At 43.4% G+C, this 25,841-nt stretch overlaps 2 protein-coding genes and 1 long non-coding RNA gene across 20 annotated transcripts in view; all 3 read right to left on the bottom strand.

The window, feature by feature from the left end:
• Window positions 1–4,011, bottom strand: part of clasp2 (cytoplasmic linker associated protein 2) — a 145,329-nt gene extending 141,318 nt beyond the window's left edge. For 13 of the 17 annotated variants that reach the window (XM_079523486.1, XM_079523482.1, XM_079523481.1 and 10 more), the window contains exon 1: window positions 2,797–4,011. In XM_079523486.1, coding sequence (XP_079379612.1) covers window positions 2,797–2,994 — 198 coding nt within the window. In that variant the 5' untranslated portion in view covers window positions 2,995–4,011. The remainder of the gene's footprint in view (window positions 1–2,796) is intronic. The other 4 variants (XM_079523477.1, XM_079523479.1, XM_079523474.1 and 1 more) reach the window with 1 other exon arrangement.
• Window positions 4,012–6,468: 2,457 nt separating this feature from the next.
• On the bottom strand, window positions 6,469–9,396 carry LOC306938327. The gene is made up of 2 exons (XR_013791705.1): window positions 7,688–9,396; window positions 6,469–7,619 (listed from the first exon to the last, which is right to left on the bottom strand). It is a non-coding gene; the product is annotated as an uncharacterized lncRNA (long non-coding RNA).
• A 105-nt stretch (window positions 9,397–9,501) lies between these two features.
• Window positions 9,502–25,841, bottom strand: part of fbxl2 (F-box and leucine-rich repeat protein 2) — a 47,434-nt gene continuing 31,094 nt past the window's right edge. The window contains exons 5-14 of one of the 2 annotated variants that reach the window (XM_079522435.1): window positions 25,030–25,124; window positions 22,397–22,561; window positions 21,582–21,708; window positions 21,281–21,355; window positions 18,096–18,223; window positions 15,881–15,941; window positions 15,713–15,757; window positions 15,528–15,584; window positions 13,574–13,786; window positions 9,502–9,666 (exon numbers count right to left, since the gene is read on the bottom strand). In XM_079522435.1, coding sequence (XP_079378561.1) covers window positions 9,559–9,666; window positions 13,574–13,786; window positions 15,528–15,584; window positions 15,713–15,757; window positions 15,881–15,941; window positions 18,096–18,223; window positions 21,281–21,355; window positions 21,582–21,708; window positions 22,397–22,561; window positions 25,030–25,124 — 1,074 coding nt within the window. In that variant the 3' untranslated portion in view covers window positions 9,502–9,558. Of the gene's footprint in view, window positions 9,667–13,573; window positions 13,787–15,527; window positions 15,585–15,712; window positions 15,758–15,880; window positions 15,942–18,095; window positions 18,227–21,280; window positions 21,356–21,581; window positions 21,709–22,396; window positions 22,562–25,029; window positions 25,125–25,841 lie in introns of both variants that reach the window. The other variant, XM_079522434.1, reaches the window with a different exon arrangement.

Consider the following 25,841-nt stretch of genomic DNA (forward strand, 5'->3'; position numbering starts at 1 on the left):
GCTGGATCGTAGAGATAATACACTTCTAATGAGTTGACAGCTAGCCCAAATGCTTATTGTCTCTGTGCCGTACAATCTGCACACGCTACTGTAACAGACGGTGATGGAGAGCCTCATCCTCCTTTGGGAGACGTGAGACAGACCGGATGCCAGTGGGAGGAGGCTGGGACTTGGCCACAGACTGACTCTCGCAGTGGATTCCATCCTGAAGCGCTCCAGTCACAGTGCACAGTCATCTGGCCCTGCCTGTTCTTGACAGAGCAGTAAAAGCAGCCTGCAATATTAATGTCTGCTGCGCTGTGTGTGTGTGTGTGTGTGTGTGTGTGTGTGTGTGTGTGTGTGTGTGTGTGTGTGTGTGTGTGTGTGAGAGATATGCATAGAGTGCACCGTGAAGGTGAGAGGGCTGCAGTGAGAGTGAACGCTGGAAGAAAGACAGGAATACAGAGGGGAGTAGTTTTAAAGAGGATGACAGACTCCCCAGACAGAAGGATCAGAGGCAGATGAGGGAAGGCTCGGAACAGAAAGGAAAGGAGAAGGCACTACATCGATATTTCCTGCACAACGAAAAAGCAGAACTGCAGAACTGTGGTGTGATGATACTCCTCCAGACAGACACTAGCATTTTGTGAGTCACTATTTGAGCATATTTGAGCTTTCCACACCCCTCTGGAGTCTGGCTGTGCCCAATCTGTCGTCCTACAGCCCTCCACTCTCTCTGAATCTAGAATTCTGCATCCCACCCCCGTTCCTCTTCTCTCCTCTCTCTCCATCCCCCGGGCCCCAGATGCTGACTCAGCATATTCTTCAGACTCCCTCCCGCTCAGCTAGAACACAACCTTTATCACCACAGATAGAAGTTTATGGAAGAAGGGTTATACATACTGGCCCCAGAGCTGTACTAACCAAGCACCCGATATGTCTGTCTGACTCAGAGTCCACTGTCTGGCTGACTGTAGTCAAAAAACATTGTCCTTGGCTTTATGACGTCCATCTGTTGTGTTAATGCAACAAAGCAATTCTTTAGCAGGAATCTCACACCTGCCAATGAGCCTTGAATAAGGTGTGATGTAAATGGTGCATAAATATATAGCTCTTTTATCCAAAGCGCTTTACATACATTGTAATGCACATTCACCCATTCATACACCGGAAACCACACAAGGCACCAACCTGCACATCGGGAGCAATTAGGCGTTCAGCATCTTGCTCAAGGACACCTCGACACTAACTCTGGGAAGTTCGGGATAGAACTGGGAACCTCATGGTTCCCATCGGGCTGTTCAATGGGGAAGGCAACGGGATGAAAGACACACTGGTGGTTCTACATTTCACTTCAGACAGCTGTGGCCTGGTGGTCTCTCAATGAAGCCTACATTATACTTTGTCATACGACATGTTGCTCGTTAGTAGATTGGCTATTTTTGTTCAAGTGACACCAACGCGTCTTATGACAGATTATAAATGTACCATGACAATGCACAGAAACACCACAACCCAGAGATTCACTTATAGTAATGAGTGGTTGTTGATTTGCAAGAAGTTCAGCAGCTTATGATAATGGTGTGCACACACAGAACTTCGTCAAACTACTTTTCTTGACCACCGCTTGACTGGTGCCGTCAATCAAATGCTCCATCTGTCATCACAGACCGCCTTCATTATTCTCATCTCTCATTGAAGATGTTTTCATAGTCTTGCTGAGTTGACCACATAACACCAGTAATGTCAAGTCAGTTTAAAAATAATTCCTGCAGTTCAATTGCAGCATGCCTTGGAAAGGAGAGGAAAAATAACTAAACAAAAACAAACGAGAATCAGAATGTTTAGTCTGAGTCCAGATCAGCAAGATATCTTCTGGCAAGAAAAGGACAACATTCCATTCCTATGATATGAAACGCAGCCCAGCGCAAAGAAGAAAGCATGAAGAGAAAACAAGAGAGATGAATGATGAAGACAGAGATGGATTGACAGCGAGATGGAGAGAATGAGAGAGAGAGAGAGAGAGAGACCACCTCCAAACAATGAGCTTGTCTTGACCCCTCCCCCACAGCCCTGCTCCAGTCTGGGCCTCTGACAATGGCTGGCTTCTCTCAAAACACACACAGTCAGATGCACGCTCACAACCGTCTGATCCAAAACAAAAACAAGCCCCCCCTCCTCCAAACAATGCACAGAAAACGCCATGCACTTGATTTAGTAACTACGCTGCTAAACTTCAAAACGACTCCTCTTTATCATAAAAGGATTGGATGGATCATGGTGTTCTTTCAAAAAGGACAAACGTACTGGATCTTTGTGTCGCTTATGGGTGAGAAAGAATGAGAATTCCTCAGGCTGAAACTAAACTTTAGCTTCAGCCGAGTGTAGATCAGGACCGTTTGAATCAGATTAGCAGAATTTTGAGATAATCATAAGACTGCCCTTCGTGCTGCTGATGGCAGATGGTTTTGGTCTAAATGAGCAGCCAGGAAGAGTAGAGAAGACATGTGGGTGACTGGAACAAAATCATATTTCCACTAAAGGAGAAATCTGCTCCTCCCTTCTGTTCTGCTCATTCATAACTTGGTAATAATTCATGAACCATGCAGAGCGATGCTGCAGTGTCTCTGTCCGGCGCACAGGAAAAAGTCCTGGGTGCAAATGTAACACCCGTACAGGGTCTACAAATGGACCCTCAAGAGTTACTGATCCATCATGGTTCCTCCCTCTGGTCCATAGCGTTATGGACCAGAGCTAATGGTTCCTCTATAGTCTGGCCTGGCCTGAATGAATTCCTTGAATCCTTCCTCAACTCACCTTGAAGTTGCTGGAGTTCACCCATCCCGTCAGCTCGTCCACGGTCTTGTCCAGCCGCGGTTTGTCGTGCTCCACGTCCGGCGACCGCTGCGGGTCCTGCAGGTAGTCGATGAGGTCCTGGCCGACCTGCAGCCTGCGGGTGACGTCCTTCTGCAGCACCTGCTGGTAAAAATAGTCCATGTTGTCATGGTCCTCCATGGGGGCACAGCTAGACAGCGGCGGTGCCGTGTAGTGTTGTTGTGGCCCGGAGAGAAGACTGGAAGAGGGTGGCAGAGATCCAGGAGAGAGAGAGGGGGCCCTGCCTGCCGGGGAGGAGGTTCACTCACTGTGGTCGTGGTGGCCCCGTCAGGAACTATAGTGTGTAATCATTAAACACACACACCCCCCTCCGAAAACAAAATAACAGACCCAGCATGTATGTGTGTACCGTCACTAAGCAAACACCCTGTACAATAAATTAGACTGAAATGAACATGACGTGTATGTGTGTGACCATGAAACCCACACTAATAGACTGAACACCCTCCCAACACCTTCTCCCTCCCTCCCTCGTTCAAGCCAAAGGCTTAAACTTTGATTTTCCTCCGTTTTGTTTGCTCAGTAAGTTCCAAAGTGCTTCCCCTTTACCCTCCTTTTTTAAATACAAGTTCCAGAAAGTTCTCTTGAAATGGTATGGTGGTGGGAAGGGGGGGTCGCCCGACAGCTCCCTCGAACAGATCCACATGTAAACCAACCAGCGGCGCTGATCCGGGAGGGGGGGGGGGGGGGGGGGGGGTCCGCTGAGCTGGAAAACCCCCGACTAACAACGACCTACAGTCGGCCGAGCGAGGCACTAGGGAGCCGCAGGCATCAGTTAGCAATTAGCATCAGTTAGCCTCCGCAGGCCGCCTTATTGCTGCTAGTACACTCTGCTAGCGCTAGCGGACTCCACCATGGCACTCAAATTAAAGTCTCAGAGTCAAAAGCCCGAGCGGTGGAATGGAAGTCTGTTTAAAAAAAAGGGAGCTTCAAATTTCCGTTAAACTTTTCCCGATAACGAAGCTCCAGGCAGCTACTCCGGCTCAACGTGGTTCCCACAACAACTCTCTGTCAGCGGGACAATAATAAAGCTACAGCCGTTTTATCTGTGGTCCTCCTGCCGCTACGAAGCTCCGCTCCGCCGGTCACTGTGCTGCGGTTACAACAAACCTACAAACATACCCCATAGCCGGGAGGGACGCACTCACTGCCGCGCGCGCGCGTGTGTGTGTGGGTGGGTGTGTGCACCGGCAACCGGCGGTTTGTTTTGGTTTTTATTATTATTAATAATAATAATAATACTACTAATAATAATAATTTTAATTAGTATGTTTTCTATTGTTTTTCTTTAGTTTTTTTTACACACATTCCTCAATTCAGATGTAAATCCAAAAGCTCATTCAATGTAGGCAGTTCCCAGTCCTTTACTCCCCTCTTTTTTCCCCCATTTTCGAGAGAGAAAGTGAATTAAATTACATATTTAGATAGTATCATATAGTAGGCCTATGTTGTTGCATTTATTATCAATTCAAATCAAACGAGCTTTATTGGCATGAGAAAACATACGTTTACATTGCCAAACCAAGTGTCGAGAATATAATTAAACAGTTGAAAATGTGTATTTACATAGTGTACAGTTGGAGGGGACAGGGGGTACAGCATTGAGTAAGCACTATTACAGAGCTATGTTACATACTCACATTGCATCGTTATGTGAGTATGTACAGGGTATATGTACAGGGTAAAATGCTTTTTGAAACGAAATAGCACCAATCTTTTGGGCCAAATAGCAGCATTTTTCCTCAAAACTAAACTCAGCAACAAAACCAACCTACACTACTGTCTGTAAGCCAATCACAGTAATCATTCGGGCATATTCCGTTCAGGCTATGGGATCTGGACCCCCTGCTGGAGGTCTGGAAAGGAGCGCCAACCAGCGAGGCCGAGGCGAAGGGGTCTTTCGGCACCGCACAGCTGTCCAGAACAGTGCCCGATGGAATATTTAGAATAATAATGATCACACCGTTTCACACAAAATGTGTTTGATTACTTTGTAAGCGAGGATCTCTAGACCGAGTTTAGTCTCCCAAATCGTCATATATCACAGGCACAACGAAAACCATATATCACACAAAATAAATCCTACTGTGTGTGGGCGTGTGTGACTGTCAATTAGATGGATCTTTGGTGACCTCCAGCGGGAAGATGTAGACATGACTTGATACAATAAGCCATGGAATGGAATCTCTCTTAAAGGACCACTTTTCAACCTATTGGTCCTCACTAATAATCATGATAAAATAGCACAATTTATTTCTACTCGGTCTGTGTCTCATAGCATAGAAGGGCTGGGAGTGTGGGCAGTTTAGAATCCCGTCCACCAGTGACATCATCGATGGGGAATCCAAGCTTATAGAAATCGCAGGTTTTCTATCCTGAATAGTTGCAATACGAAAATGGAAGCCATTGTTCTCACGATAATGAAAATCTTTTCTTTTTTTTGTCACTGGTGGACGGGTTTCTGAACTGCCCACAGCCCTCCTATGAGACACAGATCGAATAGAAAAAAATGTTGGTATTTTATCATGAACATTAGTGAGGGACCAACGACCAACCAATTATATGAAAATAGGTTGAAAAGTGGTGAAGTGGTCCTTTAAGGTTAGGGCAAGGATAGGGGAGAGCGTAGGGACTGAGGTACCATAGGGGCTAAGGAGTAAGGACATACGTGCTGCTCGTGCACGCACTGTGGAGTCTCGCTCTTGGACCGCATTTCCACAGGGCGAGTCAGCACTCCGGACAGAGTTAAGCACCTCGGACAGCGACAGAACCTCGGACAGCTCCTAGAGGCCAAGGTGTGATATTGGGGAGTGTGCCAAATCTGCCAGTCAATCTGCATATCAATCAGCTTGATATGAGCTCAGGCTGGAGACGCTGAGTTGGTTCTGAACTTGTGAACAAGCTTCTCCTGCCTGTGATTAGCCTAGTGGTTCCCAAATTGGGGGTCCCCACCCAAATGAGTTTGGAGGACCCCCAGATGATTGGCTAAATGTGCAACATTGTTTTATTTTCTCAACAATAAACAAAAACAAACCAACATACACAGACTCATTGTAGGCTATGTATAATATACAGTATCTGCACATTTAAAAGAAACTAAAGACGATTACGTCAAAAGTAACCAACAAACTATAGGCCTACTATAAAAAAAATCACACCCGTGTGAAGTGAGGGGTAGGGCACTCTTTCCATCATACATCATCACATTCCAGCCAATTACTATTGTCGTCCTCACTTTTCTGTCCTCACTTTTTATCCTCAAATCCAATCCAGCTAATCACTTGTGGGGTCCTCAATTTTCTGTCCTCACTTTTTTTATTCTCAATTCCGTGCTCCATTGCTCAGCCAATCAAATCATCGCTGTGGGGTACACACGGCACACACAAAGCTGGCAAAATTCAATTCAAATATGATTACTTATGGCGGTCCTCAAATACACAATAAAAACTTATTTTGGGTTGTCCCCTTTCGAATATGATTGTTTTGGGGGGTCAGAGCATATATATATATATATATATATATATATATATATATAAATGGCGACACATGTACGGTTATATCACATAATACAAATTCCACACTAGAGAGCCAAGGCACATTTACTATTAGTTACTTTTATTTATCCATTTCTTTATTTTTTTCATTTATTTCTTTATTTTCATCAACATAAAACTCCTGTTAAAACAGCTGTCAGAGAGAGAGAGGGCATCAGTATCACACAAGTCACAACCACAGCAGCCAGCTTTGTGTCATCTCTGCATCCAAGTCACAGACATGATCCCTCTGTCCAGAGCAGTGGCTCTCAATCCATCCATTTCAGGCCGCAAGTTTGTAGATCGAATATTTAAAAAATACTTTTTGCCTTTTTCTCAGGTATTATTTGACACGTTGGTCAATGTTTGGCAGGTTTTTACATTATTTTGTTGATTACTTTTGATGCCGTAATATTCTTTTTGGTATAAAAAAGGTCTTAAAAGTCCTTAAATTGTCACTTCACTGGAACCCCCCCCAAATCATGTGGGGACCCCCCCTGCAGGTCCCGACCCAAAGGTTGAGAACCACTGGTCTAGAGGCTGTCTCCAGCGTCTTGGCCTGACCAACCCGCTTACAACCTTTTCTTGAAAATCTCCAAAGTGCCGGGTTAAGTGGGCAGATGGGTGGACCACATGCGTTTTCAGAGCATGGTAATTTTAATGATATAAATCAATCGATTGTGTTCCGTCTTGGACCAATGGAACTTATATAGTTATACTTTAAATTCCTATTCATGGGTATCACAATGAAAAGTCTTGAAAAATGTTTCAAGATTTAAAAAAGAAAAAGAAACAATTTCTTTACATTGAATGTTATATTATCATTAAATCGTGTTTTACCAATTATTTGTGGCTGGCAATACCCTCACGATCCACAGGTTGGGAATGACCGCTGTAGAACATTTGGAGCAGTCAAAGCTACTGTGTGGTGCTTGCCTTGTTCTGATTAATTTCCTTACTTATCCCATATGAGCCCCATTGGATCTGAGATATATACGTCGATGGAACCTTTGACCACAATTGCTCACCAGATCTCTGTCAAATAGAACTCCATAATTCTACGTTTGGTTGAACATTCCTGGAGTGCCATTTATATCAGGAGGACAGTGTACAATGCATTTAGTTAAAGCTGCAATTCGTAAGGTTTATGTTATGTCCTAAAATCCTTGCGATTCCAATGTGGTTCTCAAGCATGATGGACCACATTTCTACCTTTCAGTCAAAGAGGAACTTCTCAGTGAAAGAGTAGGGGGAACATGTACTATATTGTATTATAGTACCAAAGAGATTGATTAAAATCATATTTTATTCATTTAAATAAGTTCCGGATTGCAGCTTTTAACTGACTCTCGCTTTTCTTATGACTATCTAAACTTCATGGCACTAATCACGGGTCCAGGCAGGCTCAACCAGACACTCGGTTTGTGCAAATGCCGCTTGACACGGTTCGGTTGTTTCAAAAACATTTCCCATGGTTGGGAATGACTCTTAATACTAATCTGCCATTCCTAATAAAATATCAGGATGGACACTGGACAGATAGGTTTGCTGCAATAGACTTAAATCCAAATCAATGATGACATTCAACCAAATGCAACATTTTAAAGGAGAAAATAGTTTCCCAGGGCTGCACATCTTCTTTCAGAGCAGCAAGGAGACCTGTCACTTCACGTTAGCTTCTCTTAAGCCTTGTTTATACTTCATAGTACAACGGTGTGTGTCACTTGTCAGAAAGAACAGATCTGCAAGCCAAACACGTTGAGACGAGGCTACGCATTGTTAGCTTGTAGATATGTTCTTTTTGGCAAGGGACACGCTTGTGCGCTGGCATATGAAGACACGACAAGTGCTCATTGATCAGCGGTCCTGGAACAGGTTTGGAACGGGGCATGTTTGTCATCAAAGCTACACAGAGTACGAGAGCAGCCATCCACAATCAGCAGTGATGCCAATACCAGATGCTTCTGACTGACACAGTCAGTCACCATTCCTGTCCATAGACAACCGTTTTCATTTCCTTAATTGGTTCATTCATTCAATAAAAGGATAGATACACATCTATCTCCCTCTCTGGACAGACGAGCATGGACAATTTACGAGAAGCACTGACAAAATGAAAAGAAGACAAAAGAAGACAAGAAAATAAAAATCATTTGTCGTAGGCCTACTCCAATCCTGAGTGAGGTGCCGTACAATGTAACTCTTTTGTTTTTTTCTTGCCGATGCAAAACATTCTCTGTACAAACAGAAACACCATCTCAAAAATGAAATTTCTCAGATGCACAAAAAAAAAGAATCCCGTTCTGCATCTGGTGATGCTGTTGTAGGGGATTTGTTTATTTTCTTTAGTTTTTCGACCCCCCTCCACCAAACGGGAAGGGCGAGCGACGTCGCATCACTGACTCTCTCCCAACAAGGACCGCGTTTCCCAACGAAGCCCTGCCCTTCCCGTCTCCACTCTCCCGCAGCGCCGCATGTATTGGTCAAAGCGCAAAGCAGGTACGGTCACGTCAGAAGGTGTAGTGTGATTGGTGGAGATGATGCTCCATCTCGGAGAAGCTCCATTGTTCTCCGAGATGACGAATGGACGACCATTCAGCTATTTTTTTCTTCTTGCTTTATGTCTTTATGTAATTTCGTTCTTTTTTTTAACGTTTGAATGTAGTTCCACTGTTCGGAAACCATTCCCACTCCTCTTCCACTTTCCCCTCCTTCGTCATTCGCTGTCCAGGTGCGGTCTCGTCCGCCCAGAGGTGGGGCAGTGCGTAGGCGGCAGGATGGGATGGTGGGACTCTGAAGAAGAGTGAGACGGAGAAGAACAGAAAGATCCATCCATCCATCCCTCCCCGACACCCACCCCGTGTGAGACCGCCGCAGCATTGGCGAAAACACACCACAGGAAAGGAGTGAGAGGGGAAGCTGTTCAGTCGATCGGCGATCAGTGGTGGGTGATCGGTCGGTCTGTGTACTGATTAGTGAGATCGGGAGTGGTGATTGGGTCCAGCCCCCCCACCCACACCCACCCCACCCACCCTCACAAACCCCCTCCCCCATCCTCCTCCCCCTGACGAAGAACCCACCCTGACCCCGTCCGGTAACTTCAGAGCAGCAGGACCTGCAGGCAGAGGTGCCCCCCCCTGGCTCTCCACTGTCAGAGGATGATGCAGCAGCGACACAGACGCTGGCCCCCGCCGTGCACCGACGGAGGGGGGGTCACCGGAGCAAAGTAAGCGTGGACCTTGATCTCAGGGAGGTGGGCCTGGAGGAGAGGAGAGGTGGAGAGGAGAGGAGAGGGGAGAAGAGAAGAGAGTCAGAACGACATTATAGAAAATAGGAGAATCCAAGCTAATAGAAACTGCAGGCTTTCTATTCCTGAAAAGTTGCAATGTGATAATGGAAGCCTTTTTATCGTTCTCACGATAATAAAAAAAAAAGAAAAAACTGCCTAATGATGTCACTGGAAGATCTGGAGAAATATTGAATGGGAATATAACAACGTTTCGGGCTATTAGATCTTCATCGAGTTGTGTTTCCCATTAAATATGTTTCTTGCATTTGAGGACAGTTGGGCGGTAGATTTTCTTCTCTCAATATATTGGGCCCTCGTTTGGTCTTCTCCTACTCAACGTTTTTTGAGGGGCGCTAGCCCCTCCTATGCCCAGCTTTCAGGGTTTGTGTAAACACAAACATTGCCTTGTGATTGGCTGATCACCCCATAGCGATGATTTATTACGGGTGATAGCTATAGTACTCACCATTGTATCTTATATAACAAGGTTGGATGGTCCTCCCTGACAGAGAGATGACAACTGCATTGGCACCTGTTCTTGTATAAAGCCATGCTTGGAGATTGTCCTAAATACATCTCATCATTTCTGAAATGGGACCCTACCACACCAGATCAAGTCATTTCCCCAAATTCAAGGTACCAAAAGTTAACTCTGAACTTGGTAGACCTGCTTTTGGCTTCTGTGGCCCTTATACATGGAATGACCTGCAAACTACGTTAAAATGTACCACATTGGTACCCCTGAGTTGTTTTACAACCTTGATGAGGTACAGATCCCCACAATATTAACTGTTTTTAGATCGTTATTTGTAACCCATGTAATTCACATATACCTTTTGTTTTCCTTTTCCTGATCTTCTGATGTATTGTGATGGCTTTTTTTAAGATATTGTATTACTCGACGACACTGAAAATGAGTTTAATTACTCAGTGTATTTTCGAGAATAAATAAAACTTGAATGAATGAATGAATGAATGAATGAATGGCTGAGCAAAGTACATGTATAGTGAAGCTAAAACTGAGAGCAGAAAAGTGAAGACGCCAAAAGTGATTGGCCGGAATGACCTTTGTAGTCAGACAGCGGACAGGCTTCTTTTGTTTAAAGTGGGAAATTTGGTATAGTCTTTTTTATTGGCCTAAAATATTGTCTATATACATACATTCATGAATCCACTTGCTGACCGGCTGTGGGTATTGGGCAATGTTTTTATAGGGGTTTCTTGTGACCCTACCCTTAACATCCTATGGCAGGCAAAATTGTCAAAAATGTCAAACTTTCCTTTTGCTTTAAGTAGCATGTGACAAGTCAAACTAGGGGGTTTTCATGATTCTGAATACATTAGTATTGCACAAAATACACTCCTTGGGCTAAAAATAGCCATAGCCACTTGCACAAATGTGCTGACCTCATCACATTTGTGCTGATCTCATCACATTTGTCATGACTTCTAATCCAAGGAGTGTTTTTTGTGCAAAACGAATGCTTGGAATGTATTCAGAATCAGGAAAACCCCCTAGTTTTACATGTCACATGCTACTTAAAGCAAAAGGAGAGTTTGACCTTTTTTACATTTTTGCCTGCCATAGGATGTTAATGGTAGGGTCACAAGAAAATAAATTGCCCGATACTCACAGCCGGTCAGCAAGTGGATTCATGAATGTATGTATATAGACAATATTTTAGGCCAATAAAAAGGACTATATACCAAATTTCCCACCCTTCAACCCCGGCTGCCGGACTATTGTGATGATTTGATTGGAATGTAATGTATGATGATGTATGACTATGTATGATGATAAGAGCGCCCCTCACTTCACACAAGTGTGATTTTTCCCCCCTCCAAAACTAAATATATAGCTAAAAATCACACCCGTGTGAAGTGATGGGCGCTAATATATTAAAGTCTAACTCATGATTAGATTAGGTAATGGTGATGAAAAAAAAACGGTGCAAACAAACGCCATTAACAATAAAGAGACAATATGACGTAATGTGGCACATTATGACGTAAATTTTCTCTTCATTGTCAATGGCGTTTACAAAACAAAAGACAAACATTAAACCTGTATATAGGAGGGGCTAGCGCCCCTCAAAAATGACACGGATTCTTAAAACCCCAGAGTAAGAATGGTGAATGGCCACATGGTATAACCCAGAGTCAGAGTAGAAAAGCATGCACAGCCATTATATTAAATGTCAGGCTCAGGGCAGAAGCAAACATCAATAAAAACCACACACTGGGCCATGCTCCAGAAGATTTAGGGTTTATTACCGCCCCAAGAGTGATGTTTGGAGCCCAGTGACTCTTCCTCAGACAGAATCTCTAGTCAAGACCATGCTATTATAACCCAGAATCATTGTGAACTGTGCTGGGTGGCCACGGTAATCGAGTAATCGTAATTGCTTCAACTTCATATAATTGTTCAATCACTAATGTTCATTATAAGATGCTCTATGTCTCAAAGGTGTGCTATGGACAGTTCCGAAATCTGCTTACCATCAGTGACACCATCGATGGGGGATTCCAAGCTAATAGAAACATACAACCGTTTAACCTGTATATGCACCTGTTTGAGGTACTTATGTATTATGAATGATCATCGATAGAGAAGAGAGGCAGACATCTCCCCTTGTGTGTATTGTACGTATATTGTCTTGTTTTGTTTTCGGTTGTATGTATTGTCAATTGTCAGTCGTTTCGTTTTCATGTATGTTTGATTAAAATTCAATAAAACTTAAATTGAAAAAAAAAGAAACGTACAACCTTTTTCATCCTGGAAAGTTGGCATACTGACATGGAAGCCATTGTCTTGTATCTATAAATATGTTAATAGAAATTTCCCCCCTGTCATAAATAAAACCAACTTACGGGGAAACGGTGCCATTCCAAAATCTAAGAGCACGAGTAAATTGGTCCCTGGGAAGGGATCTTGTTAGATCTGCTATTTTGAAATGAATATTATTATTTTTGTAAACTTGTGAAATAGGACATTTGAGTACTTTCTACTTTTGGTAACTTTAAGTATGGTACACTTTGATAGTAATACTTTTGTACACTCAAGCTCATTTTGAATTCCTCAACTTTACTTGTAACAGAGTATTTCTACATTGTAGTGTTGCTACTTTTACTTAACTAAAACAAACATGCGACTACCACTGCTAAATGTATCACAGGCACATCCCAGTGTGACTGTGACCCAGGGTTCGTCGCCATGTTGGCTTGTGGTGGACATTTTTGTCAACATTCCACTTTTTACAATAACAGTACCAGAAACACATGAATAGATAGCCCAGAAAGACCATAAAAGGTCTGTAACTCTGAGTGTGTTCAAATGGAACCAAATGGACCCTTGTGGGTTCATTTGGTTCCCTTGAACACTATTTGCTGACTCATGAGTTTTTCGAGTTACAGTATATTTATATATGAATATCGATTTTGTTTTTGTCTTTAACGGTTCTTTTTTTCTCCATTTTTCCCCCCTTTTTTATTGTCTTTGTTTCATTGTTTTAGCTGTCCCTGTGTAAGGCCACCTATGTGCATTGGTGATTTACATGTTTGTCTTGTTAGAAAATATAAAATAAATAAAAAATTGATAAAAAAGGGGGTCTTTGCAAAACATTTGAGAACCACTAGTACTAGTTGGACTCCTAATGTGTCATAATAAATAATTGTTATACTTATTCTGAAGAAAACCTGGAGACTTGATATTCAGTAAGTGGGTGTTATGATCAAAATAAGATAATAATGGTGAGTAAAACTAAAAATGTGCCACAGACAAGACCAATGACTTTGCCACGGACACATTTCGTCCGTGTACGGACATGTTGGTGACCCCTGCTGTGACCTCTGTGTGGCCTCTCCACTCTCCACTGACCCGGATGCGTTTGATCCCGGCCCTGGTGACCTGCTGGCAGTCGTACAGCTCGATGCGCTCCAGCCGGTGGCAGCTCTTCAGGTGCTCCAGCGTCACGTCGGTGATCAGGGGGCAGTTGTCTAGCTCCACCACCGTGAGGCGCTCCTGGCCGCAAGCGCTGCTGCTCAGGGCCCTGATGCCGTCGTCCGTGATCAGCTCGCAGTGGGACAGCGACTGGACGGGGAGGGGAGACAAACAGGTGTGTAATATATGCAGAGCGGTAGATTCTCAAAGCAGTTGCTGTTGATTCCGTCCTATTCTTCACAGTAAGTAGTAGTAAGCCTTGCAGAGCCATGAGGCTCATAGGGGCAGGAGCCCATCTCCTGTTTCCTTGAGCGTGAGGCAGCTTGATTTACAAGTACACCCCCTGGACATGACCTTAGTATGTCGCAGGGACATATTCTTCACAGAGGAAAACTAAATTAAAACTAAGACTAAATAATATTGAGAATTTCGTCAACAAATAATAATAGTAAAGTTCTGAAAATAGCAGCTCTACAAGCTCACAATCGGCTATTTTCAACATGCAACCAAGTGTAAAATCAGGTATTACGACACCATCACCATTTAATAAATAATTCAATCAATCAAGGCCTGCCAAAATACATTTTAGTTGACTAAAACTAGAACTAGACTAAAAGGAAACCATTTCAGATTACTTAAATATGACTAAAACTAAACACAATTGTATTCAAGAGACTACGACTAAAACTAAATCAAGAATTGCTGTCAAAATCAATACCATCTCAAAGTGATTGCCGCAGTGGTGAGCAGAGTGGCTCACCCCGCCAGAGAAAATACCACATAAATAAGTTATGTGGTATAATAGTCGTTCCCGCAGTTGGCTCTGAATCGAATCAGCTCGAGAGCCAACAGGTACATTTAGTGTCTCCCCTCAGAGAGTGTACAAATGGAACCATAATGGCATGTGTACACTTTCTGAGTTCAATTAACAGTGCAGATTTGACAGATTGCAACTCTCAGACCAGACATCGAGTATCTACTGTAAGCTCTGCTCCGATTCACCCGGCGTTAACTGCTGAGCTAATGTTTTGTTTGGAGCAGACAGACAGATGACCTATGGTGTGTCTATTTACAGTACACGTGGAGAGAGGAAGGTTGAAATGTCAATAAAGATGAAGTGGAGTCGAGGACAGACTTGCTTAATCTGTGCCCCGTGGCGCGGCAGTGTTGTAGCCCGATGAAAATAGCAGCTATATAAATACTGCCGTACAATTGAACGACGAGCCAGCTCGTTTATAGCCGCCGCTTCACTTGCTTGCTGTGTATGTCAACTATCAACTATTTAACTAGTACCAACGAGGTCAACTACTGGTTTTACTAGTCGACTACTGTAGTTAGTGAAAGCCCTGGTTTAACCCATTCAGGACGAGAACCCCTTTTAGTGTTTTAAGCATCATGTTATACTTTAGCTATTGAAAAATAGCAGATCTACAAGTGCCGCGCTACAAGCCTGTAGATCTGCTATTTTTTGAAAAATCATGAAAATGTGGCGCAAATCTTTGAATATATATTCTTTTCAACAGCCAACGTTTTTAACTCAAATCTTTGCTTCTGGGGGGTGCCTGGAACAACATATTTTCAGATGGGGGTCCGTGGCCAAATACAGATAATTACAGGGGTCCTTGACATGGAAAAGGTTGAGAACCACTGCCATAGAAACACAGGTTTTTCTTTTAGTAAAAGGTCTCAGGTCTAAATGGGTTAAAGTAGGTATGGCATTCTTAAAATGATTTATAGGCAGTTGTTATTGTGGTAAATGTATGCATGCAGATGTAGCTGAAGCCGGCATGTTTGCATGAGATCACGTTCAAGTGCTTGAATTCCCATATTGAGTGTTCATTAATGTGCACTGTCCCGTCTGAGTAAACACAAAGAGAAAGAAAGCTCTCACCAGGGCTTGCAGGCGAGGACAGTGAATAGAAAGCTGAACCAGGGTGTTGTCGGTCACCTGAGCAGGAAGCAAAGAGAGCACAGGTTTACATCCACGGTCCTTTCAGTGCTCCAGTGTCCATGATGCTCACACCAGGCAGTCACATCCACATCATCATCACCATCACCAGTGTCAGCTCAACTCACCAGAATACATTCTTCTAGGTCCATTTTTTCAAGCTCGTGGCAATTCTGCAAAGATAAAAACGCAAAGACAACTCAAAACCACCGTTTACTTCACCTCAGAGAGACTCCATAGAATAAATGGTAGGATGGACAAAGGGAAGGAAGGGAGGAAGGAAGGAGACGACTCACCCTGGCCAAGACAGTGAACCCAGCATCTGTCACATGGGAGCATCGTGCAGCCTCTAGGATCCTGAGAACACACACACACACACACACACACACACACACACACACACACACACACACACACACACACACACACACACACACACACACACACACACACACACACACACACACACACACACACACACACACACACTTAGGTGATGACATTCAAGGAATACGGAAGAAACTGGAAAGATTATTGTGCATTCATGTTGTGTGTGCGTGTTGCGTGTGTTAGTTGTGGGTCAATGTTCATCAACAGTTAATCAAGGTTGATGTGCCGCAGGCAGGGCCAGTAATGTGATATGGGAGGGGGGGGGGGGGGGGGGGCACTGAGGGTCAACATGGGACAAATGGGGCTGCGGTTTGGCCGAACAGCTGACTATAAATAGAATGGTCTTGTTGTATTAAGCTTAATTTATGCTCCGTCGTACGACGATCTTGCGGGCCCTAAAATAGCAGACCTACAACAAGCTCCCAACGCCTTTTATGCCTGCTATTGTCACAGCGAAATATATAAATCATATTACAGAGGCAGTCGGGCCATCAGGTCTATGCGGAATAGCAAAAGCTCGCGCCACGATGGCAGCCAGGTCCTTCAGACTAGAGTGGAATCCTATGGGGGAAGACACGGAGCCCCTTCTCCCCTCTTTCGTCAAAAGGCTCCATGAATAAAAGAGGCAGTGAAATTATTCCACTAGGAAGCATGTGTGACCTCCTCGTGGTTAAGAGGATACGAGTGATACTGTGACTGTGACTGATGTCACTGTACAGCAGTGTTCTCTCAGCCAGTAACCTCATCATGCACTGCTGTCTGCTGGTTAATTAACATTCACCTGGCAGGCAGTCTTCTGTGAGCAGAAAGCTACACAGTACAAATCCCCCAGTTGTTTAAACGGTGCCATAGACAACATTCGGCCACTAGATGTCGCACTTACACAAGGTTTGTTATTTCCAAGATTCACAAGTCTAGCAATCATGTAGTTTGCAACATTGTTGTATCAATAAACAACCCGTTTAATTTCAAGGACCCCCAGTTTGACCCGAGTTAGTCTACGCCGGACCCCCCATTTAATGGCATTTCTATCTCTGAGACCCCAATTTATATTGTAAAATCAATGTTAATTTAACTCTGGGGGTGTACAAATGGAACCACATTTGGTTCCATTTGTACAGTTAATTTAATTTGTATTTGTACTGAGTTACAGACCCATATGGGTCCAATTGGTTCCTAACTATCATTTAGCTGGGGACCCCCTGGAACTCCCTCAAGGACCCCACTTTGTATGGTATCGGCCGATGTCTGCCTCGTTGACTGCCATCTGCATATCTGCGAATACATAAGTTGACATTGCAGTACCAATGTTTATCTGCTGTTGTGGCCCATCAATTTTGTGCTTGCTCTGTTGGTTGGCTTTGGCTTTCTGAAGTCTACAAGGGCTAAAGATTTGAAACAAAAAATAAATATGTAATTCTTTGCTTTGGTGGAGACATGGTGTAATTCTGGACGCAACAATAATAGTCTTTTAGTCAAATAAATGTTTGGTTTGAATGAGCAATACAGCCACAGATTTATAGTTTTAATATAAAAATCACTTTGTGTTTTAATTTTAGTATGAAATGACAAGAAAGGAGTAGATGTCCTTGATCCAGTGTTCATTTTGACCACGTCTGTTGAATAACACACGGTTCAATTTTAGTCCTATTTAGTCATTTGAAATTGTTTAGTCTTACTTAGTCTAATTTTAGTCAGCTAAATATCAAAAATATTTAGTCTTTTATTTAGTCTTAATGTTAGTATTAGTCTAATATTTAGTCTTAGTCAACAAAATTAACACTGCTCTACATGATGATGTAAATCATGATGTAAATGTAAATGTTATCGATATGACCTTTAACTCTGAGAATGTACAAATGTACACGTGTACCCTCCCAGTGTTAGACGTGACTCAGGGAAACAAGCTAGAGCCAAATGAATGAAAGTAATGAAAACTGAGGATTGAACAGTTTGAAGGACAGTACAGCAGGTGAGGTCCATCAGACACACAGCGGCGCTAGGGGTTGGAACCGCTGTGAAATGGATTGTTGTGGTGTGTGTGTGCGTGCGTGTGTGCGTGCGTGCGTGCGTGCGTGCGTCGTGTGAGGAGGGTGTGCACGTGTAGGGTTGTGTGCTCACTTGAGTCGTGGACAGTTGAGTCCCAGGGCGGTGAGCGAGGCATCGGTGATGTTGGAGCAGCCAGACACACAGAGGATCTGGAGCTTGTGGCAGCCTCGGCACAGGCTGACCAGACCCTCGTCCGTTATCTGCTGTGGACACGCAACACAGCGTTAGGGGTGCAACACAGGCTGACCAGACCCTCGTCCGTTATCTGCTGTGGACACGCAACACAGCGTTAGGGGTGCAACACCTACAGGCTGACCAGACCCTCGTCCGTTATCTGCTGTGGACACGCAACACAGCGTTAGGGGTGCAACACAGGCTGACCAGACCCTCGTCCGTTATCTGCTGTGGACACGCAACACAGCGTTAGGGGTGCAACACAGGCTGACCAGACCCTCGTCCGTTATCTGCTGTGGACACGCAACACAGCGTTAGGGGTGCAACACCTACAGGCTGACCAGACCCTCGTCCGTTATCTGCTGTGGACACGCAACACAGCGTTAGGGGTGCAACACCTACAGGCTGACCAGACCCTCGTCCGTTATCTGCTGTGGACACGCAACACAGCGTTAGGGGTGCAACACAGGCTGACCAGACCCTCGTCCGTTATCTGCTGTGGACACGCAACACAGCGTTAGGGGTGCAACACAGGCTGACCAGACCCTCGTCCGTTATCTGCTGTGGACACGCAACACAGCGTTAGGGGTGCAACACCTAATCCATGTAATCAAATAACATAGATAGTTGAAGCCCTACTCCGATGTTTCATGTTTCTTTGCAAGTCACATTCTGACAGTAATCACTGTAATCATTTGTTCAGTAAAAGGGGGTCTTCCTCATCTTTCCAGCTCTTTAGCAAACAGAAAGATCATTTTCAGGTTTCTCTCAAATGTCCTGTGTTTACTGGTGCTAGATCCCGCAAGAGTGTGTTGCTGGGACAGGCATAATAAAGTTTATTTTTGTCTCTCTGGGGGGAAAAAGCCATTTTAGTATGAAAGTCGTGAGACTATTGTGTGGCTTGTGGCGATTGGGTCCAATATTTAGTTCAGTGACCATGGGGCTAAAGAATTGTTCAGCACCTGAGTTCACGTTCACTCTTCCATTGGAATTAATAGACTCCACCTGCTTCCTGTCTCACAGATATGGGAAGTAAACCGGAGATGGCATGTCTTTCTTTTTTTTTGTGTGTCTTGGGTTAAAATCTGCTGCTGAGCCAATCAAATAAAGCTTTGAGAAACTGACCCTGGAACAGGAAATGTTCATATCACCTTCTGAAAAAAGGAACACAGTTATGCACAGAGGAGACTATTTGATAGTGTTCCAGTCCTCTTTATTTGTTTTTTGGTCAATTTCACTTGTTTATCTTGTATCCTGAGTTCCATCTCGTGATTGGAGTAATAAAATAATAACAAGTGGGTTTTTACAACAATTCATTTTTTAACAAAGTTACAAAGTGCTAACACATTACACCTACAGGCCATTACACCTTGGCAGTGTGAAAGCACACTCTGCACATTTTTGCACGTACGAGGTAAATTTGTATCGTACTGAAGGTACCCCTGAGGTTTCGTTTGTTCTATTTTGGATTTTTGCTAACACCTGCGCAATTTGCTTGTGTTGTAGAAAACTTCCATTCTGCAGTGGCTTCGTCTGAACCTTGTTGCTTAGCATCTGAAACGTGCCACAATCAACCAAAAAAAGAGGAGCGCAAACAAAATAAGCCCCATGTTGTCCCACGCTCACTCAAGTTCAAATGGTTTTTAAAATGATAGAAATGCAACGGGAGCCGGGACACATGGCTTGAAGGCATGAAAGCAGTCTGCGTTTGAAGTCTAAAATGAATGTATCTGTGTACACAGTACACAACAAAACCCTGAGTTCTCATTTTACTACCACTGTGTACAAGATAACACATGAAGCTGCAATCTGGAACTTATTCTAATGAATTAAAAGTTTATTTGAACACATCTGTATTCTGTGTGGAAGAGTGTTAGACCCGAGGCCGATTAAATCTGCATGGAAGAGTGTGACCCGAGTGTGGAAAAAGGCCTTTGAAATCCTAACCGAAGCTTTCTGAAAAACAACTCACGATACGATTTGAATCACGATATACTAGGTTCACCATACGATTGTTTTTAAATGAAATACGTTTCCAGACGAATGATTGAGAAATCTATACATTTATTATTAGTATTTCTCTCACAAAGATCCTGTATTTTCTTCTTTTTTTTGGGGGGGGGGGAATTCTTTTGCAACGTGATACATTTATTAAATTGATTTAAATTGTCACAAGTTTGAATCAATTTACGATAAATCGTTACATATAAGTAACACGTGCAGTGCCAGCGTTCTCCGTCGGTTGGAAAACCTCATATTAATTTAGAACACTCAACAACAAAATAGAGTTTAAGTGGTTAAAGTCAAATAAGAGCAGTACAAGAAGTACACAACGTGAGTTCCAGCATCAGTCTATGTATTATTATCTAAAGCTGGGTAGAACATCAAGGTTCCTGTTGTTTTTAGGATTGACTGCCTGCCTAGATATGTTCCAACCCCCCCTCTACTGCTGACCTGATCCAAGTGCTTACAATGGCATAAAAAAAACACGGTGAAGCAGCATTCTGCTTCAAAAAACTCCAATTACACCTGAAACAGGCAGCCTCTGTAGATACCTTTAAAGCACAGCTCCAAGACCTATTTCTTCACTCTCGCTTTTAGTTGATTTTTAATTCTCTGTGTTGTTATTCATGTCCTTTTTTTTTTTGCTTATTGTTTTATTCTTTTGCTTTTCTTTTTTCTTTATTGCTCTGTAAAGCCCTTTGGGCTGCATTTCATGTCAGCTGCATTCGACCCCCTACCCTTGTGATTTGTGATTTTTGTATTGATTTCTTCTGTTGTTGTGATTTTGTGCATTATTGATAATGTATTTTATTCTATAGTGTGCCTCCCTGCTATGTCTTTATATATGTTTCTCTGTTAAAGCACTTTGTGACTGGTTCTTAAAAGGTGCTATACAAATAAAGCTTTATTATACAAATAAAGCTTTATTATTATTATTATTATTAAAGGTAATAAAAATATCAGATTTTGCACAGTTTTGAGTGTGCGGATCTGCTCTGTATTTTTTCATGAAAGGAGCAGTGTACTGTAGCCCCCTCACATCCTTCTGTTGCAGCCTCCCAGAATGCACCCTGTCCTACCGTGCATGACTGCATGTTGATGGTGGTGAGTTCAGGGCAGTGCTTCTGCAGGTGTTTCAACGCTCCGTCGTCCAACTGAAACAAACCAATGGCACACAGCTCACACTCAAATCCGTCACATGTCATAACATAACACTCAACACGCGCGCGCACGTGCGTGTATGTGTGTGTGTGTTACCAAGTATAGTAGAATATGAGAAATAGACATTGTAAGGACAATTTTCCTGGCCTTCACAAGAGAAAGATGTTGTTTTATGGTTGAACAATCGTGACATGCCCAGGGTTCAGAAACGACAGTTACCTGTGTGCATCCTCTGAGGAACAGGGCGCGTAGTCCAGCGCAGCCTCTGGCCAGAGCCTCGATGCCGTCGCGAGTGACCTGGTCACACCAGGATAGGTTCAACATCTCCAGCATCCTGCAGCCATCGCTGACCACACACACACACACACACACACACACACACACACACACACACACACACACACACACACACACACACACACACACACACACACACACACACACACACACACACACACACACACACACACACACACACACACACACACACACACACACACACACACACACACACACACACACACACACACACAATCCTTTTTTTTAAACAGCTTTATACTCAATCATACGAAGGTGCAGGATCTGCTAGCTCAAACGCTACAAGCTACTGTATATTTTGGTTGCGCGACACCTTTGTCAAGATGATCACATCAATTTCTGTGCTTTGAGCATCAAACTAGTGTTGTTCCAGTACATTGTATGGGTACAATATCATTTTAAAGGTATTTACACACACACACAAAAATAACAGTTTCAACAATCAACAGTTTTCTAAATAATTTCAGAAATTGTTAAAAAAACATTACATTTCAGAAATAGTAATAGTAATTTTTTTAAATAGAGCTTATTGTTTTGTACATTTGGGTACCGGGGAGTTTGATTGATTGAATACTGTATTAGTCAGAAATGCAAACAGCACAAGTAAGACATTAAGGCCAAAAAAGTCCTGGGGACTTGTTTCCATTGTGGTCCTTCTATGTACGTACGAGACACCAAATATATCTTTTTGGTCTGGAGTGAAAGGCCGTGTTTACCTGAGGGCCTTGAGGGAGTGGTTGGTGACAGACACACAGGAGGTGAGGTCCAGCTGTTTGAGCTTGGAGCAGAACTTGCTGAGGCTGAGGCATGTGCTGTCAGTGATCTTGGTGCAGCCGTTCAGGTTCAGCACCTCGATGTTCCTGCAGTTCTGGGCAAACGTCCTGGAAGACAAAGGGAGAGACAGCGACGGCTCAGGGAGGGAAGTCACTATACAGGCAGCTGTCACGCCGTTGTCACCTGATGGATGAGGTGTGGGAGACGGGTGGAAGGGCTCGTTCGGCAGCCAGTGAACACAGTCATTACGGATCACCGCCTAGCAGCCTGTTGGGGGTTTCCCTACACAGTCCCCCTTACCTCTGTGACCTCCTCAAACGTCATGTCCCCTCCCGCTCCCTCAGGTCTGGTGACGCAAACCTCCTCGACGTCCCCAAAACCAAACTCCGTACGTGGGGTGACAGAGCTTTTGCCTTTGCTGCCCCAACCCTGTGGAATGCCCTCCCTAAGGCACTCAGAGATGCCCCCACCCTCCAAACTTTCAAAAGCGCCCTCAAGACCCACCTCTTCAATATTGCCTTCCCTAGCTAACCCTTCTCACTGTCTTTCTTTTTAATGTTTTTAGATTTTAGTGTTTTTCCTTTTTCTAATAAAGTTGTTTTAATTTTGTTGTTACCTCAGTACATTTTGTGAATATTGTTGCATATTGAATATTGTTGCATATTGTTCTATATATGATGTACAAATAAAGTTATTGTTGCCAGCAACCAATCACCCACTTCGGGTGTTGGCCTGATTGAGGACACTCCCTAATCCCTTGTCCCAATCTTTATAAATATCTGGTGTAACTCCTTGTATGTCATTCCCTGAAGAAGGCAACTTGTTGCCGAAACGTTGGAAAAATAAAAATGTGTTGGCATCGTAACTACGAGCTGTGCGGCCTCTCTCCTTTCTCAGTCAGTTTTATCTCCCGCGGTCAGCACCTCCCCACTACTGGTGTCCTACCTTCCTGTTTGTTCGATTTTGTGAATAGAAATATTTCTCTCCTACAGTATATATTTCTTAAAATTATTAAATTGTCATTATCAAATGTAAATATCAAACATATGAGACAGTCTAATTTCCCAATAGGAATTCCATGTTTTTAATTCAGTCTGGCCAAAAATCTAGTGTCATATTAACCAAAAAAATGGATCATGGACAATCAAACTTGTGAACATTTTTTTAATAAGCTATAATGTTGGTTTCGCTAGTGTTCTTAGGTGTCCTTGTATTGGAGGTCAAAGCTAGACCTTTTTCTTTTTTACGGTTAATAGTTTTTTCCTCCTGTTCTGTACCCTTTTGTACTCTTTTTGTGTCCTTGTAATGTTGCTTGTGTTCTGTATGGGGACTATGGATGATTTGCATTCTTGCTGAATCAGGTGCATTTACACTACAATGTGTATGTCATTTTCATCAATATGCGCTGTCTAAATAAACATAGAAATGACGCCTACTTTGAGTTGAATGGTACAATAGGGTGGCAAATGTAAAGAATTATGCCGCTGTGTGCTTTTGTGAATTACACGTAACAACAACGATCTTGAATCTTGAATGTTGGACTCCATCGACCACGGTGGACAACGCTCAAGGTTCGAGTTTGGCTCGACGGAACACTGGGTTTCATGTAATGCATTACGTATTGACATTATATCACCGTTTAGTATGCCAGGATCTATGGAATATGCTTAATCAATAACAATAAACATCCCTACACGTCTGAGCCCCAAGAATGTGACAACATCCATCCATCACACTCAGCCGACCGTGTTAAAGTGAAAAATGCCTCGTCACTATAAATATCTCCACGCCATTGATGCACTAGGCCACAAATGTGTACTACAGTACTAGCACTGTAGCTAAATCTGTCAATGGAAAAATACTATTTTCAGAAGACATTAGTTTATTTTTTTGGTTAGTTACTAGTTCGTTTTTTCTTTTTTTAATTCATGAAAATGTTTACTTTTTTGGGAATGCTTTTTGAAAATGTTTTGAAATAATAACTAAAAACAAAATATAGGAAAAACAAAAACAAAGGGACTCATAGAAATGTGGCCCCCGATCCACAAATGGGTCCCGACCCAGTGCTTGGGAAACAGAGCTCTAGGAGGTGGTGATGGTGATGCCTTAATTTACATGATATGGTAAGTTTGGTACGTTTTGGATGAAGATCTGATTGATCGAATCGTTGACGCAATAAAGTACAGCTGTGCTTTTTCAGTATCTCCAGTGGCAGTGTGCAGACTCAGTCTCAGACTCAGTCTGACACAGATGGCTGGTATAAGGTGCCAACGAGCACAGAGCTCAAACCATAGTTATACTCCCAGCTGCTACAAGAACAACCCGAACCATACATAACAAGACAGGCTGCAACATAAACAATAGCTACCAGGCCCTGCAGGCTACCAATTAACACGTCATATCATAATTGTACACAATAATTACTATAAGTGCTGCTTAAAAATATAAAGGTTAGATACTAACAACCATAAAAACAATATAGCATGATTTATAAATCTTCCTCAAAGACACAACAGGAAGGGAAATAAACTAATGACACCAGCATGCATTGAGAGAGGGAGGAAGAGGTGCTCACTTCATGGACGCGTCTCCCACGCTGAGACAGCCCCTCAGGCTGAGCTGCCTCAGGAAGCCTCCACAGCGCTTGGAAATGTTCTCCACCACCCGCCCCTGTACAGGACACAGAGACAGAGTCAGACACACCACCCGCCACTGCATGTATGGGACACAGAGACAGAATCAGGGCACACACGCACGCACAGACAGACAGACGCACAGACAGACGCACAGACAGACAGACGCACAGACAGACAGACGCACAGACAGACAGACAGACAGACGCACAGACAGACAGACAGACAGACAGACAGACAGACAGACAGACAGACAGACAGACAGACAGACAGACAGACAGACAGACAGACAGACAGACAGACAGACAGACAGACAGACAGACAGACAGACAGACAGACAGACAGACACTCTCCTATAACGGTCCAATTCCTTAACGGTTCCCTTTCACGATTCCAATAGGCAGATTCAAAATGGACCCTTACTGGACTGTAACTCTGAGAGTGTGCGAGTGGAACCAAATGGACCCATTCCATTTGTACCCTCTCAGACTAGTTATGGTCCATTAGCAGATGTGATGTCCACATACAAGCTCTGACAGTGTGATGAAACCCGGAAACGGTTCCAAAAAGTCTGAAGGACATATCTTCCACCCAAGCGCTAAGGGGCAGCCGCCCAATTAGCGTTGCTATTTTCCAACCGACAGCAGCTGTAATTTCTATGCCCAACACCCACATTGTTTACATACCAAATGATCTTCCGTGCGCCTAACTAGCGCCCATGGGCATGTTGAGTCTTAAAATGAGGTAAATGCTA

Source organism: Electrona antarctica (assembly GCF_951216825.1).
Source record: "Electrona antarctica genome assembly, chromosome: 15".
Classification (NCBI taxonomy): domain Eukaryota; kingdom Metazoa; phylum Chordata; class Actinopteri; order Myctophiformes; family Myctophidae; genus Electrona; species Electrona antarctica.